The sequence below is a fragment of the Bos indicus genome, chromosome 5 (genome assembly GCF_029378745.1).
Source record: "Bos indicus isolate NIAB-ARS_2022 breed Sahiwal x Tharparkar chromosome 5, NIAB-ARS_B.indTharparkar_mat_pri_1.0, whole genome shotgun sequence".
NCBI classification, from domain to species: Eukaryota; Metazoa; Chordata; class Mammalia; order Artiodactyla; family Bovidae; genus Bos; species Bos indicus.
The window spans coordinates 103,680,423-103,698,140 of NC_091764.1; the positions used below are offsets into that span (position 1 = coordinate 103,680,423).

Consider the following 17,718-nt stretch of genomic DNA (forward strand, 5'->3'; position numbering starts at 1 on the left):
TGGCCAAAGTACTGGATTTTCAGCTTTAGCATCATTCCTTCCAAAGAAATCCCAGGGCTGATCTCCTTTAGAATGGACTGGTTGGATCTCCTTGCAGTCCAAGGGACTCTCAAGAGTCCTCTCCAACACCACAGTTCAAAAGCATCAATTCTTGGGTGCTCAGCCTTCTTCACAGTCCAACTCTCACATTCATACATGACCACAGGAAAAACCATAGCCTTGACTAGACGGACCTTTGTTGGCAAAGTAATGTCTCTGCTTTTCAATATGCTATCTAGGTTGGTCATAACTTTCCTTCCAAGGAGTAAGCGTCTTTTAATTTCATGGCTGCAGTCACCATCTGCAGTGATTTTGGAGCCCAGAAAATAAAGTCTGACACTGTTTCCTCATCTATTTCCCATGAAGTGATGGGACTGGATGCCATGATCTTCGTTTTCTGAATGATGAGCTTTAAGCCAACATTTTCACTCTCCACTTTCACCTTCATCAAGAGGCTTTTGAGTTCCTCTTCACTTTCTGCCATAAGGGTGGTATCATCTGCATATCTGAGGTTATTGATATTTCTCCCGGCAATCTTGATTCCAGCTTGTGTTTCTTCCAGTCCAGCGTTTCTCATGATGTACTCTGCATATAAGTTAAATGGTTAAATAAATAAGTTAAATAAATAAAAAGTTAAATAAGTTAAATAAATATATATATATATAAATTTGTTTAATTTTTGAAAACAATAGTCATAGGGTCTGCTTTGTCCTATTTAACAAAAAAATGTTACACATTTACAAACTGAAGCAAAAATGGATAGTATAGAGATTTAAAGGAAACCTTTAAAAGAATAAAATTGCTTTTCAGTCCACTGTGTTTTCAAAGTTGATTATCATCAAACCAGGAATAAAGCTGTGAACCCCAGACCATCTGCTTCTTTAATAAAAAGAATGTTTAGATTATTAGAAAAGTAATATTTTTAAATGTATCTTCACACAGTTGGAATTTTAGTATAAACTTGCATATCAAGTCCCTTCCCATTATTTATTCTACTTTAAAAATATATACAGCTAATGATGTTTAAATAAGTATTCTCAGCCAAGTGTCCAAATATAAACATTTGAGAAATTCAAACTGTTGCAACAAGTTATAAAAGGATTAAAGAAAAAAGATGAGCTACAAATTATATAGGAGAAGGAAAAGTTTACGTAGTAATCATATGCAGGTAGACATGTATTTTCTAATTTTTATATACATACCTATTAAGCATAGACAAGCCATCAAACTTTAACAAGTTACAGACTAGATTAAGTCAGTATTATTTTCTACAACAAGTAACAGTGGTGATTTAAAACTTTTTAATATATTTCAATAGTTTCATCACAGGTTATTTGTGGTAATAGTCTTTAAATATCATGAAGTTTTGATAGGCACAGATTAAATAAATGCATTATCTATGCCAAACTCAGCACTTTGATGATACCCAACTCTGCTTAATTGTGGTGTAACTATCTGAACACAACAGAGTAGGCAGACAACCAGAAAAGGACATTTACCTTACTCTCAGGTTAATCACTTTAACATTACTGTTTAAAATTTGCCGATCTAAATATAGAGGGACACTTAAAAAGCTGTAGGACAACTCCAATATAAGAACCCCAACAGAGAAATCTGCAAAATCTTAAACTTCAGTGCTTAATCCATTGATAAATATTGTTGAAGGAGTAGCTATTTGGTCTTCAAACATTTTAGAATTAAAGGGTTGAAAATATGTTCATCCTTTGCTACACTGTAGCATTTTAAATTAGAAAGCAGGACAACCTGAATTCATCTTGCTCTTACATGCAGAAGTGTATGTGCATTTTAAGACAACTAAGAATTAAGAGCTAACTTCTAGTCCCTGGTGATAAGTGACTAAAATTGCTGTCCAATCAGTATTCTGTGGTACCACATACCAAAGTCCTAACAATATGCCATTCATATTGCCAGCACTCATCACTTTTAGGTGGGGAAGAGAAACATGGAAAAAGCAGTAGTAATTTTTTTTTAACAGTATAAGAGCTTTAAACACAATTTTTCATCATCTTGTATTCTATCCTAGAATACTTGGAGCAAAATCTTATTTCAGTCAGCTCAATCTATACAAGTTATAAAATATAAACACAGACTAAACCCTATGGTGTATAGAAAATGCATTGTTTAATACTCATTGAATGCAGTACAACCCAATGAACCCAATGAAGATTATCAAATAAGAAAAACACACACAACATTCTAAATTTTTAAATCATCTTCAGTTCAGTCGCTCAGTCATGTCTGACTCTGTGACCACATGAGCCGCAGCACGCCAGGGCCTCCCTGTCCATCACGAACTCCTGGAGTCCACTCAAATCCATTTCCATTGTGTCGGTGATGCCATCCAACCATCTCATCCTCTGTCATCCCCTTCTCCTCCTGCCGTCAATCTTTCCCAGAATCAGGGTCTTTGCAAATGAGTCAGCTCTCTGCATCAGGTGGCCAAAGTATTGGAGTTTCAGCTTCAACATCAGTCCCTCCAATGAACACCCAGGACTGATCTCCTTTAGGATGGACTGGTTGGATCTCCTTGCAGTCCAAGGAGTCTTCTCAGGAGTATTCTCCAACACCACAGTTCAAAAGCATCAATTCTTCGACGCTCAGCTTTCTTTATAGTCCAACTCTCACATCCATACATGACCACTGGAAAAACCATAGCCTTGACTAGACGGACCTTTGTTGGCAAAGTAATGTCTCTGCTTTTGAATATGCTGTCTAGGTTGGTCATAACTTTCCTTCCGAGGAGCAAGCGTCTTTTAATTTCATGGCTGCAATCACCATCCGCAGTGATTTTGGAACCCAGAAAAATAAAGTCTGACACTGTTTCCACTGTTTCCCCATCTATTTGCCATGAAGTGATGGGACCGGATGCCATGATTTTAGTTTTCTAATGTTGAGCTTAAGCCAACATTTTTAACTCTTCTCTTTCACTTTCATCAAGAGGCTCTTCAGTTCTTCTTCACTTTCTGCCATAGGGCTGCTAAATCAGAAATTGTATGAATTACATGTGCAAGACAAAAAAACAATAACAACAAAAAGAAAAAGAAAGAAAAAACCACAGAAACTAACTACTCAGTGCATCACACCCACTAGAATAAAATGTATGGCACTTTTACACTTTTACTTTCATATTACTACTACTACTAAGTCACTTCAGTTGTGTCCCACTCTGTGTGACCCCATAGATGGCAGCCCACCAGGCCCCGCTGTCCCTGGGATTCTCCAGGCAAGAACACTGGAGTGGGTTGCCATTTCCTCCTCCAATGCATGAAAGTGAAAAGTGAAAGTGAAGTCGCTCAGTCATATCCAACTCTTAGCGACCCCATGGACTGCAGCCTACCAGGCTCCTCCATCCATGGGATTTTCCAGGCAAGAGTACTGGAGTGGGGTGCCATTGCCTTCTCCACTACTTTCATAACTTTCATATTAACAACTGTCAATTTAAGCTGGGAATGACTCCAGACCTTAAAACCACATTAGAGCAAGAACTAGTCAATTCAAATGTTTACAATGAAACAGATCACCTTTTTTCTTTGTAAAAGCACTGAAAATGTAACATGTGCTAATAACTCACTAAAAGTTTTCTCATGTCATTTTGCTCCCCATTGTAGTGTCTTAAATTATTCTGTAATTATTCTACCTGTTAACAATAGTCTGATTTTTTTAAGGTTTGTGTAAACTCTATTATGTTACTGAAACATACTTGCTCCTGTGAGGTCAGAATATCTTTATGAAAGAAAAAAAATAACATAACTGGTTATATAGATCATAGAATAAACCCAAAGAACAAAAATGACATTTTCCAAGCTACTGAGAAAAAAATTAAACCGTGATGTGTCAATTTAAAATTTTATCAATATTAACTAACATTTCTATGGTAGATTTGTGTCCTCATAAAATTAAACAGTGCAGATTAGGGCTTTGGCTACAGTTAATCACATTTGGTTTTCTTAAAAACAAAACTTTATTTACTATAAACAACTAAAAGGTAACTTTCTTCCTCCACAACACATGTTGACATTAAACTAAAGGCTTTTAAAATATCCACAACTTGCCAGAAAAGTACTTTTAAATAGTTAAAAGGTATCAAAATGACTAAAGTTTAGTGTGCAAAGAGTAGATAGTAACAACCCATAAAAATGTAGATCATTGTGTTGAATATTTTTGAATAGCCCAAAATAAGCCCCAAAGTTTTTCTACCTTTACAAATAAAAAAAAGGTGTCCTTTCCACAGCTTGGGGATATGCATTGTACATCCCTCCCCCCACCCCCACAGGTGTATGAGTAAGATTCTAAAAATGTTGCCAATATTAACTTCTTCTGTACCTAAAGTTAATTAGAGGACAGCAATATTACAGTGGCAATGTAATCAATTCTCAAAATGTAGTTAAGATTCAACACAAGTTGTCCTGGTTCTTTTATCTGAGAAAAAGCTTTTTAAAAGAAATACCTGCCCTATGCTAACCACCAGAAGAATGAGGGCTTCTCTTACTAACCAGTAGGTCACTCATGTATTTAGATCCTCAGCGCTGCTTCGGCCTTGAGCTTCTCTCAATCGGAAGTGAGTCTGATAGTCAATGACAGATTTCAGAGCTTCATGAATTGAAACACAGACAGATTGCATCTGGGTAAGAGCCCTGACTCGATTTTCACCAGGAAACAAAGGTGGATCTTCTCCAACTTGAAAATCAAAATATACATTTTTATGTGTGAAAGTAGAAAATTCTTTGCTGAAGCAAAATTTGTATGTCCCATTTTTGGAGGCTGTGAAGGTATAATTATCATACTGTTTCTTCATCTCCTTGTACAACAGGATCTTCTAGTCGACAATCTACATCACAGTGACCACCAGTAATTACCTGGAACTGGAGGGTGCACTTGGTGCCCTGTGTGATGTCCTCGTGGAAACACTGCTTGGCATTGTCAGGCAGCTCGAAGGTGCTCTCGCAGGCGCTGCCAGAGCCTGGCACCAGGAACAGCAGCATCAGGAGCAGCCTGCAGTACCAACGGCCCATGGCGGCCACCCAGCACTGTGTGGGGCAACCCGAGACGGTGGCCCCAACGGAGCTGCGGGGACTCGGGGTTGGGTCTGCACTGACTCACTGCACGCTGCAGGCCTCGGCTGAGGTGGCATCACGAAGACGCACTGCCGAGATGCTCCGAGCCTCGGAGAGATTCAAGATGTGGAGCGAGTTGCTGGGTATGGTGGAAGGTACTGAGTGACCAGGGCCCAGATGCCAGAACAACCTGGGGAGAAGAAGTATAGCCAGCAGAGAACAGGTGAAAAAAAAAAAAGCTATTTTTATTTCTTGATCTGACTTATTACATTAGCATAATGCCCTCAAGGTCCCACCACGTTGTCTCAAATGGCAAGATTTCCTTTTCTATGGCTGCATAATATTCCACTCTGTGTGTATGTACACACACATGTATATATGTACATGTATATATTGTCCTTAAAATTCTTCCAGTGATGTACATGCAAGTTGTTTCCCTGTCTTGCCTATTATGAACTATGCTGCAATGAACATGGAGTTGCAAATACCTCTGCAAAATAATAATTTCATTTCCTTTGAATATATATCCAGAAGTGAGATTGCTGAATTACATGATAATTCTGCTTTTATTTTTTGAGGAACCTCCAAACCATTTTCCATAGTGGCTGCAACAGTTTACTTTTTCACCAAAAGTGCCTAAGGGGTGGGTTCCTTGTCTCCAAATTCTCACCAACACTTACCTCCTAATTTTTTGATGACAGGTATTCTGACAATGTGAGATGATATCTCACTGTGATTTAATGTATATTTCCCTGATGATTAGTGATGTTGAGCATCCTTTTGTGTATCTCTTGGCTATTTGTATGTCTTTTTCTGGGGGGAAAAAATGTCTATTCAGATCTTTTAGTCGGGTTATTTACTATTTTGCCATGCAATCATATTAGCTCCTCATGTATTTTGGATAATAACCTGTTGTCAAATATATGGTCTGAAAATATATTCCTCCTTTCCACAGGCTGCCTTTTCGTTTTCATTTAAAAGCAGAAGCTTTTTAGCTGGAAGTAGTTCCACTTGATTTTTGCTTTTGGTGTCATTTCCAGAAAATCATTGTTAAAACCAACGTTATGGTGTTTTCCTCTATGTTTTCTTTTAGGATTTTATAGATTCAGATCTTACATTTCAGTCTTTAATACTAACACATTTCAAGTCGGTGTGCATGTGTTGAGTAAGATAGGGATGCAATTTTATTCTTTTGCACATGGTTATCCATTTTCCCAATACTTTCTGTTGAAAAGACTATCCTTTCCCCACTGACTATTCTTAGCCTCCTGACTGTAGTGTAATCTATTTCTCCTTTTAGAGATGTTAGTACTTGCTTTTATATTTAAATGTTCTGATGTTGGATGTATATATATAATGATGATTCCTTATCCTTGATAAATTGAACCCTTTATTCTAATATAATAGCCATCTTTGTCTCTTTTTACAGCTTCTGAATTAAGGTCTATTTTGTCTGATATAAGTATAGGACCTCGGCTCTCTTTTCGCTTCTATTTTCATGGAATATAATTTTCCATCTATTTAATGAGCCTATATGTATCCTTTTTTTTATTTTATTTTTAAACTTTACATAATTGTATTAGTTTTGCCAAATATCAAAATGAATCCACCACAAGTATACATGTGTTCCCCATCCTGAACCCTCCTCCCTCCTCCCTCCCCACACCATCCCTCTGGGTCGTCCCAGTGCACTAGCCCCAAGCATCCAGTATCGTGCATCGAACCTGGACTGGCATCTCGTTTCAGTATCCTTAAAAGTGAAGTGACTCTCTTGTAGCAACATATAGCTGGGCTTTGTTGTTTTATTCATTCAGCCACTCTATTTTGATTGGAGGATTGAATCCATTTACATTTAAAATAATTACTGATAGATAAGGAATTACTAATGCCATCCTATTGTTTTCTTGCCCCCACATTTTAGTTCCTTGCTTCTTCCTTACTTGTGATCTTCCTTTGTGAATTGATAATTTTGGATGATGGTGTGCTTTGATGTCCTTCTCTCTACCTTTTGTGTGTCTACTGTAGGTTTTTACTTTTTGGTTTTCAAGAAGCTTACAAAAGACACTTTACAGAGAGAACTGACAGTTAATTTTATTCAGATAGCAACTTAATTTCAATCCTCCACAAAATTTACCCTTTTTCTCACCCTCCTAAATATTATGCTTTTGCTCTCACAACAGAACTTCTTTTTATATTGTGTGTCCACTAACAAATAACACTTTGAAAGATTATTGTGTACAAGAAGCCATTGCCTGTGATTATATGTAAGAATTCACATAATCTTCACAGCAATCCTGCAAGATAGAGCTTTTAACATCCCTATTCTACAACGAGGAAAATCAAGTTCAAGACTCGTCCAAAGTCACCCAGCGAGCAAATGCGGTATTGTGAAGCCAGGCAGTCTGACTCCAGAATCTATGGTCTGAACCATGACTCCTTCCCTAGAAATCCTGGGTAAATGGTGTGGGAAATAAAAGGTAATCTTGGAGGTAGCAAAGCGATTGGCTCCTACTAAGGTCCTCTGGCGCCATCTGCTGTTGATTCGGGGTTGGCACTAGCAAACGGTCTGGATTCCCTCTAATGGTTTTGTCTTCCTCTTACTGAATCATATACGTGTGATGTTTTCTTCTTATGTTTGGATCATTTATTCAAATAAAGAGACTGAGATTAACTGGTTCTCATTTAACTTATGATGACTTGAACTGGTTGATTAAACTGGGAAGGATTGAAAAGCAGAAGATGATGATTCCAAAATGAGTTTTCCTCTGTGAGTTTTGGAGCTGGTCTGACTTGCGCTTACCTTAACCTGGTCCAAAGAACTTGAAATTACTTTGGCTTTCAGAACCATCGGCACGTAAGAGGACTTCAGATATATAACAGTGGTGGCAATCATAGTTTTTTCTGCACAGTGGTGGTTCCCAGATGTTGTTAGTGGCATCAGCACATAAATATTTTGAACCGATGAAGCCTGTGGAGTCAAGTTTAGAGGAAAAGTGATCTAAGCTCTGTCCTCTTGAATTTTTTCAAAATTATTTGAAGATGCTATCAAGTTAGATACACATTTATTCAACTTGAGACTAATAATTTCTTTCTTTGTTACATTTGCATTTAAGTTGCCCAGCAGGAATGAGGTGTGAGTGTTCCCAAACTGCTAGGATACTTTTACTGGAATATTAATAGAATTTGTTGCTGTTGTTCTTTAGTCACTAAGTTGTGTCCGACTCTTTTGTAACCCCATGGACTGTAGCCCACCAGACTCCTTTGTCCATGAGATTCTTTAGGCAAGAATACTGGTGTGGATCACCATTTCCTCCTCCAGGGAATCTCCCGACCCAGGAATCAAACACATCTTCTACATTGGTAGGCGGATTCTTTACCACTGAGCCACCTGGGAAGCCCAAAATAGAACTTAAAGGAGAACAAAAGATACAGATTTAGGTGATAGCCTTTTCTCAAGACAAGGGCCCCACTGCCTTAAAGTGTGGGATAAATGTGTGATTTACTAGAAATCCTAGGACACTTTGTTTAAGTATTTTTTCCTGAGATTAGGGGCAAGGATTTTCCCCCTGATTGGACTATTTCTTTTTTCTTTGAAACACAAGACTCCCTGTAATGGCCAATGTGACCAAACTTTAATAATTTTCATCTAATGTTTGAACAACTGGGAGTTGGTTTCCCTATATGAGTGCCTGGGAACATTGAAAGACAGTGAGCAGAAAACCACAATTTCAGGACTGCAAAGGAATCCCAGACTTTGGACTCAAAAGCAGCATCTGCAGCAGTGATATATTTCTGGAGAAAAGAAATGGGTAAATTGAAAACAGAAACTGAATCACAGATATAGGAAATTAAGATACGGGTAAGGCAGAGGAACCAGAGATCAAATTGCCAACATCTGCTGGATCATCGAAAAAGCAAGAGAGTTCCAGAAAAACATCTATTTCTGCTTTATTGACTATGCCAAAGCCTTTGACTGTGTGGATCACAATAAACTCTAGAAAATTCTTCAAGAGATGGGAATACCAGACCACCTAACCTCCCTCTTGAGAAATCTGTATGCAGGTCAGGAAGCAACAGTTAGAACTGGACATGGAACCACAGACTGGTTCCAAATAGGAAAAGGAGTATGTCAAGGCTGTACATTGTCACCCTGCTTATTTAACTTATATGCAGAGTACATCATGAGAAACACTGGACTGAAAGAAACACAAGCTGGAATCAAGATTGTGGGGAGAAATATCAATAACCTTAGATATGCAGATGACACCACCCTTACGGCAGAAAGTGAAGAGGAACTCATAAGCCTCTTGATGAAAGTGAAAGAGGAGAGTGAAAAGTTTGGCTTAAAGCTCAACATTCAGAAAACGAAGATCATGGCATCCGGTCTCATCACTTCATGGGAAATAGATGGGGAAACAGTGGAAACAGTGTCAGACTTTATTTTCTGGGCTCCAAAATCACTGCAGATGGTGACTGCAGCCATGAAATTAAAAGACGCTTACTCCTTGGAAGGAAAGTTATGACCAACATAGATAGCATATTCAAAAGCAGAGACATTACTTTGCCAACAAAGGTCTGTCTAGTCAAGGCTATGGTTTTTCCTGTGGTCATGTATGGATGTGAGAGTTGGACTGTGAAGAAGGCTGAGCGCCAAAGAATTGATGCTTTTGAACTGTGGTGTTGGAGAAGACTCCTGAGAGTCCCTTGGACTGCAAGGAGATCCAACCAGTCCATTCTAAAGGAGATCAGCCCTGGGTGTTCTTTGGAAGGAATGATGCTAAAGCTGAAACTCCAGTACTTTGACCACTTCATGCAAAGAGTTGACTCATTGGAAAAGACTCTGATGCTGGGAGGGAATGGGGGCAGGAGGAGAAGGGGACGAGAGAGGATGAGATGGCTGGATGGCATCACTGACTCGATGGACGTGAGTCTGAGTGAATTCTGGGAGTTGGTGATGGACAGGGAGGCCTGGTGTGCTGTGATTCATGGGGTTGCAAAGAGTCGGACATGACTGAGTGACTGAACTGAACTGAACGGATTAAGAGATAAAACTACACTGTATGAAATAGATAAGCAGCAAGGATATTTTGTACAACACAGAGAAATATAGCTATTATTTCGTGATAACTTTTAATAGAGTATAATCTGCAAAAAGATTGAATCACTCTGTTGTACAATATACCTGAAACTAATAAAAGATTGGAGAAGGCAATGGCAACTCACTCCAGTACTCAACTACCACTTCAATTTAATTTTTTTTCTGGTGGCATCACGAGCTCAATGGACATGAGTTTGAGCAAATTCCAGGAGATAGTGAAGGACATGGAGACCTGGCATGCTGTAGTCCATGGAGTCACAAAGAGTTGGACACAACTTAATAACTGAACAGCAACAATTTAAAAAAAGAAGAAATGATAAATTGGAAAAAAAAAAAAAAACCATTTGTATATTCTCCATTAAAGGAAAATTTGACTGAGATTCATTTGCCTGTCTCTAGAAGAAGGAAATGGCAACCCACTCCAGTGTTCTTGCCTGGAGAATCCCAGGGACAGGGGAGCCTGGTAGGCTGCCATCTATGGGGTTGCACAGTGTCAGACACAACTGAAGCAACTTAGCAGCAGCAGAATATTTTTAAATTTAAAGGCCAGCAAATGCCTCAATTGCTATGGATGATATAAGAAAGCCCATTAAGCATTCTACATATATCCTGGAAGAAATCTCAAAGGCTACTGTGGTAGATCATTGTAACACAGTCCTCAAAGAAATCACACTTCCTGAGGATTCACATGTGATAGTAATTGCAATTACTATCTTAAATCTGTATTTCTATTTCATCCTTTGTAAAAAATTTTAGAATACAAACTTGAAACTTAATTGTCTTAAATGTTTTCATAGCTAAAATGTCATTCTTCTGATTAGTTTGGATTTTTTTAATCTAGCAATGGGTGAATAATATTTTTTCTGGAGTTTCTTCTCTGGCAATTATAAAAGACATGTTTGATTTATAATAAATGTTAATTTTACTCATATTTTTTCCAAACTGTCTGACTATATATTTGAGAACAAAAAAATGTCATGCTTACTCAAGAACTATTTTTTTCTGAATAGCATCTATTAAACTATTGTGGAGTAAATGAAGCAGCTTGTGGGGATTTTTCCCTGTGACTTGGAAACGGCAAACCTGAAAGAACAACACTTGGACAGTCTCTGCAAGGACTGACAAGTTTATTTCTATAGTCAAGCCTTTTTATAGGAGCAAGGAACAAAGAGGTTAGAGCATACGGCCAGCAGAACACGTACAAGACTAAGATATAATCAGTAAGAGATACTTCAAGGAACAACGCATTCTTAATGACCCATGTATTTATCTATGACCCATTTTCTCAAGCAACATCTTTTATGTTTAATTGTTAAATCTTGGCGCCGAGCATAGCCAAAGGCAGGAAATGTTCTTCAGCAATCAGTACACAATGCCTGGGTACTTCTTGCCCTTCACCATTTCCCCAAGGACCTTCTCCTTCAAGGCTATTTTGCACTGTGCCTCCCAACATATCCTCCTTTTGTTTTTAGTTTAAGCACGGCAGCTGCTAGTTGGACTTCATCATAGGAGGCACGGAGTCTTGAGTAGAGACATCTGTATAGAATTATGTAGTGCCATACCAGATAGGGTTCCTACTGTAACAATAGATATTAGACTAAGAATGCCAGCAATAATCCATCCTATTCTGCGCTTTGACCTCCTTAAGCCATATTTGAGCAAAACAGAGAAATACAGAGTCGGTCCATGGTTCTGTGAGATTAACAGGAAGCCACAATTCAGATCTTTGCTTGACTATTGCAATGTTGACATAATGATATGAAATAGTATGGTTTAAACACGTATACAAGGCATGTGTTATACAGTTAACAACCTTAGCAGAAAGATCTATGTCGAAGTTACCTACAATAAACATGTACGGGAGGTGCACACAAGATTGGATATAACCTGTACTATCGTATAAAAAGGTATAGTTTTGAGGTTTTAAGGCTTTTGCAGTCCCATACACACTGGCAAAGCGCTCCAATGCAGCAGCAATCTTCCACACATGCCATTGCTCAGGTCCTACGGTAGGGGTTCAGACGTTGACGTTTTCTCTTCGGCTTCTCTATGGTCATTGACGTGACCTTTCGCGTCAGCTGTGTCACCTGTCGGGGGAGTCTGGTCTTGGGGTCCTTCTCAGTAATGGACATGGTGAAGTGGAACCCAGATTTCTTCTCCATCTGCAATGACGAGACCGTAAGCTCTGCCTAGGAGTCGTAAGATTCCTGGCAACCATTGATTAAACTGCTTATACCATATTGGTGTGTTGGCTTCTAACGGTTTCTTACTGTTTTCCTCTGCAAAATGTCTGTCTGCACGAGTATCGGAACTATCTTTTAGTAAATTTTAAAAATTTAAGGAATAAAGAGTTAAAGGTAATAACAATTGAGGGTTCATAGGATAAGAAGTGTATCTCCTCTTCCATATTCCCCCTTTCTGTTTTAATAAATGAGTTTTAAGAGTACAATGGGCCCTTTCGATAATTTTTTGATCCTGGGGGTTATAGGGTATCTCTGTGATGTGTGTTATATTCCATTCCATTAGAAATGAATGAAACAAGTGAGAGGTAAATGCAGGCCCATTATCTGTTTTTAAGACCGAAGGTAGTCCCATAACAGGGAAGGTGAGTAAAAGTGTGGAAATGGCGTGTTTGCTGGATTCTGAAGAGACAGGCACTGCCCATATAAAACCTGAAAATGTATCAACTGAGACAAAAAGCAAAGAGAACTTTCCCAAGGAGCAATGAGTGAAGTCAGATTGCCAAAGGGAGTTAGGCTGTTGCCCACAAGGATTAACTCCTGAAACTGTGGTACGTAAGTGCAGAGGAGCGCAGACATCACAGAACTTAATGATATGTCTCACTTCAGTGAGGGGAATATGGTATTTAGAGTGCAATCTTTTAGCATTGGTATGAAGATTAGCGTGTTCATCCATAGCAGACGTAAAGACAGGAGCTATGAACCTATCAACAGCATCATTTCCTGCTGCCAGGGGGCCAGGTAAACCTGAATGAGCACGTATATGTGCAATGAAGAAAGGTTCCGTACATGATTGAATTAAGGCTTGAGTCTTTGAAAAGAGAATATATAATTCTTCATCTAGGTTGTACAAAAAAGCGGTAACAAAATCGGGGAAAAGGGAAGCAAGGTATTTGGAATCAGTATAGACATTGAAGGATAATGGTTGAAGAGACAAAAGAGCATATAAAGCATATAATTCAATTCTTTGTACTGAAGAATAGGTAGTAGGTAATTTCTCTTTGATATCAGGGCCGACAGTCCCAGCTATGCCTTTCTTGTTGCCATCAATGAAATAGGTAGGTGCATTTGAAATAGGCTGGGAGGCAATGATATTAGTTACTATAAATTTAGTAAATTGTAAAAAGTCCCGTAATTTTCTTTTCGGCAAATAGAATGAGATAACGTTCTGAAAATCACTTAATGCTATTTGCATGGTCGTGTTATACTGTAAGGCAATTTGTAATTCCTTTTTTGTCAAGGGGACATGTATTGCATATGGATCAAATCCAGTTAAGGTTTGTACACGGCTCCTTCCTGATACAATTAGCTGTCCTATTTTCTCAATGTATGATACGATTTTCTTTGACTGTTTAGTATGTAGATATACTCATTCTATTGGGCTGTTTTGAGCTATGATTGCAGTAGGTGAATGTTTGGTGGGAAATATATATAAATAGACTGGTTGGGTATGGTCCACCCGAGTTGAGAAAGATTGTTGAATGTATTTTTCAACAAATGTTAATTCTTCTTTCGCTTTTTTTGTTAGCTGTCTAGGACTAGTAGGGTCAGGAGGTCCCTCTAAAATCTTAAATAAATTTTGTAATGCATAGGTGGGAATGCCAATAGATGACCGAAGCCAATTAATATCTCCTATTAATTTTGAAAATCGTTTAACATGCATAGAGAATGCACAGAGATTTGAGTTTTTTGAGGTTTTATCTTAGATTCTTCCATAACATGTCCCAAGTAATTAAAGGGTGCTTTCAATTGAATTTTATCTGGCGCAACAAGTAGGCCATGATTTTGAAGAGTGGTGGTGACTTTGTCACATAGCTGTTGTAAACAGAGTTCAGATTCCATGGAAAGGAGTATGTCATCCATATAATGAATTATGAAGGCAGTAGGATATTTATCTCTGATGGGTTGTAATAAAACAGATATGAGATATTGGCAAATGGTAGGAGAGTTCATCATTCCCTGAGGTTAAACCTTCAATTGAAATCTTTTAACAGAAGCCATGCGATTCATAGAAGTAACTGAAAAAGCAAAACGTTTTCTATCTTTAGGATGCAAAGGTATAGTAAAAAATCAGTCTTGTAAATCAATAATAATTACAGATTAGCCTTTTGGTACCATGGAAGGGGAGGGCAATCCAGGTTGTAATGGCCCCATAGGAATCATAGTATTATTAGCATTTCTTAAATCTATCAACATTCGCCATTTTCCTGATTTCTTTTTTATTACAAAAACAGGAGAATTCCATGGGGAAAATGAAGGCTCTATATGATTTTTCTGTAATTGCTCATTTACTAATTGTGGGAGAGCTGCCAACTTTTCTTTAGTCAGGGGCCATTGAGGTGTCCATACTGGGGTATTAGATTCCCATTCAAGAGGCAGTGGTGTTAACTCAGTGGCCCCCACCAAAAAGGCTCATTTAGAGAAATTGTGGCTTTTGTTCGAGAAAATCTCTTCCCCATAAATTAATAGGGATATTGGTAATACATGGTTTGATATAAACTACAATTTGATTAGGACCATAAGCTTATAAATAGGATGTACTGATGAAAGTTTGTGTAGCATCAGCCTTATTTATCCCCAATAGTCTGGAAGGAGCCATAGTCTTACCCCATTCAAGGGGCCATTCTTCAGTTCTAATAATGGAAATGTCGGCTCCTGTATCCAACATACCTGTGAAATTTTTTCCCCGTATCTTTAGAGTAAGCATAGGCTTTTGATGTTCCTTTAATAAGGTAGATAGTGCAGCAGTAAGATTGGTGCTACCAAAACCTTCCTGCCTAATTTTATCAGATGCCCTCATTGGTTTGACATACGGCAAAAGTAATAATTGTGCAAAGCGTTCCCCTTTTTGTAGATATACATTTCCTAATTTTATGACATTCACTATGACATGTATCTCTCCTTCATAATCTTCATCCACAACTCCAGTCAATACTACTAAACCTTTCATTGTACAGCTGCTACATCCCAAAATTAGTCCAACTGTTCCAGGTGGGATCAGACCATAATATCCAGTGGGGATTTTATGAGGATTATATAATTCTATTAATTCCATATCATAAGGACTAGGTATATCAATGCAAGCACTCTTAGATGTAGCTGCTTGCGGTGTCATAATGTTGGGTCCTCCTTTTGTAGTGGGGCTAGAGGATAGCCCCTTTATTAGTTTCCCTGTTGTTTTTGTTGTGCCTCTGGTGTCAATGCATTTCCATCCTTATCGAATTTGGATAACATTTATTCAACCAATGGAATCCCCTTTTACATTTTGGGCAAACTCCCAGGGGTCTTTTTTTTATTAGAAGTATTATTATTTTTAGCTGTCTGCATTGGCATGTGGCATTGTTTTTTCATATGGCCAGCCTTCCCGCAGTTAAAACATTTAGCATTAGCAGCCTTTTGCACATTAAAAGTTTCTAGTGCCGTTAATTTTGCTCTATAGGACATAGATCCAATATCTCTACAAGCTTTCAAATACTCCATAAGAGAATCGGTTTCTTGAATTGGTCTGAGCACAGATCGACATTCCTCATTAGCATTTTCAAAGGCAATTTTTTTTTAAATAATATTTTGTAAGGTTTCATCTCTGATAGATTTTTTGATGGCATCTTTTAATTTTTCTATAAATTGGATATATTCCTCTTTTGACAAATGAACCATCAGAGTTAACACTATTAACCTTTGCCCATGCTCTGCAAGAAATTTCTTTAATGAAATGCAACATCTGAGGGGTAAGATTAGCTAATTGTGCAGTCACATCAGCTATGGCTCCCGTTCCAGTAAGTATTTATAGGTCAAATTGGCAGGGTTACCATGAGATTGCTGGTCAATCATCATTTGTTGGGCCTCATCATTAACCCACATTTGCCATTGAAGTAATTGTTGAGGATTTAGAACCATCTTTGCTACTTGAAAAAAATCATATGGCATCCAAAGATCAGCCCATCCTCTGAGGAGTTCTACACAGTAAGGAGAAGTAGGTCCATACAGAGTGCATGCTTTCTTAAAGCTGGACAACATACCAAAATCTAGACCAGCCCAAGCATTCTGGCCTTGGGCAAGCTGATCAAACTGTATTGGGAAAGCGAAAGCACAAGCAGGCATCTCCCGAGGAGGAGTGAAATGATTAGTACGATCAAAGTTAGCAATTGCTGTTACAGGCGGGGCAGAAAGAAAAACCTCAGGTTTGGGCTGTTCGCTGAATGAAATGACCTTTGCTCTAAGTGGTTTCAGTTTTGACATATCCTGTATACATACATCTCCAAGCTGTTTTTCCAGGGATTGTGTCTGATTGAGCATAACATTCTTATATTTCAAAGCACCTTGCATATCTTGTTCCTTAAGCTCATATTCATGTAAAGACCGAATAGTCTCTACTTCCAAATCAACTTTATGCCCTTCAGTTTGTTCTATGACAGCCCGTATGAATGACCATGTAACCTTGCCGATATGCTCACAAAACATTATTCTTAACCCTTTTCCATATGTCTAGATAGAGCATCCCCTCCTCTGGGAACCACGGATTATGTTCCAGTAAAATATGATAGCAGTCATTCAACTGATCTCTTAAAACATTAACACCATTTTGTTTCAAAAAGTGATGCATTATAGAAATGAAAGGAATCTTACTGCTATGTTGTCCCATCCTGCTTACCTCTTTCTGCAGGGCTCGCCACTTTGTTCAGTCTTCCTTCAAGTCCCTGTTCGTGGCGCTACTTGTGGGGATTTTTCCCCGGGACTTGGAAACGGCGAACCTGAAAGAACAACACTTGGACAGTCTCTGCAAGGACTGACAAGTTTATTTCTATAGTCAAGCCTTTTTATAGGAGCAAGGAACAAAGAGCTTAGAGCATACAGCCAGCAGAACACGTACAAGACTAAGATATAATCAGTAAAAGATACTTCAAGGAACAACGCATTCTTAATGACCCATGTATTTATCTATGACCCATTTTCTCAAGCAACGTCTTTTATGTTTAATTGTTAAATCTTGGCGCCGAGCATAGCCAAAGGCAGGAAATGTTCTTCAGCAATCAGTACACAATGCCTGGGTACTTCTGGCCCTTCATCATTTCCCCGAGGACTTTCTCCTTCAAGGCTATTTTGCACCGCGCCTCCCAACACAGCTAAGGTATAATGAAAGTTTACTCATGAGTTTGCTGCTGCTACTGCTAAGTCTCTTGAGTCGTGTCCAACTCCATGCGACCCCGTAGACGGCAGACCACCAGGCTCCCCCGTCCCTGGGATTCTCCAGGCAAGAACACTGGAG

At 38.5% G+C, this 17,718-nt stretch overlaps 1 protein-coding gene across 1 annotated transcript; it reads right to left on the reverse strand.

Moving 5' to 3' along the window:
• Nucleotides 1-4,521: 4,521 nt before the first annotated feature.
• LOC109558320 (transmembrane emp24 domain-containing protein 7-like) lies at nucleotides 4,522-17,511 on the reverse strand. Its single transcript, XM_070788744.1, is given in 4 exon segments — nucleotides 4,522-4,868; nucleotides 4,870-5,304; nucleotides 7,915-8,082; nucleotides 17,104-17,511. Coding segments are annotated over 2 exon segments (507 nt in total). The 5' UTR covers nucleotides 5,073-5,304; nucleotides 7,915-8,082; nucleotides 17,104-17,511; the 3' UTR covers nucleotides 4,522-4,564.
• Between the last annotated feature and the right edge of the window lie 207 nt (nucleotides 17,512-17,718).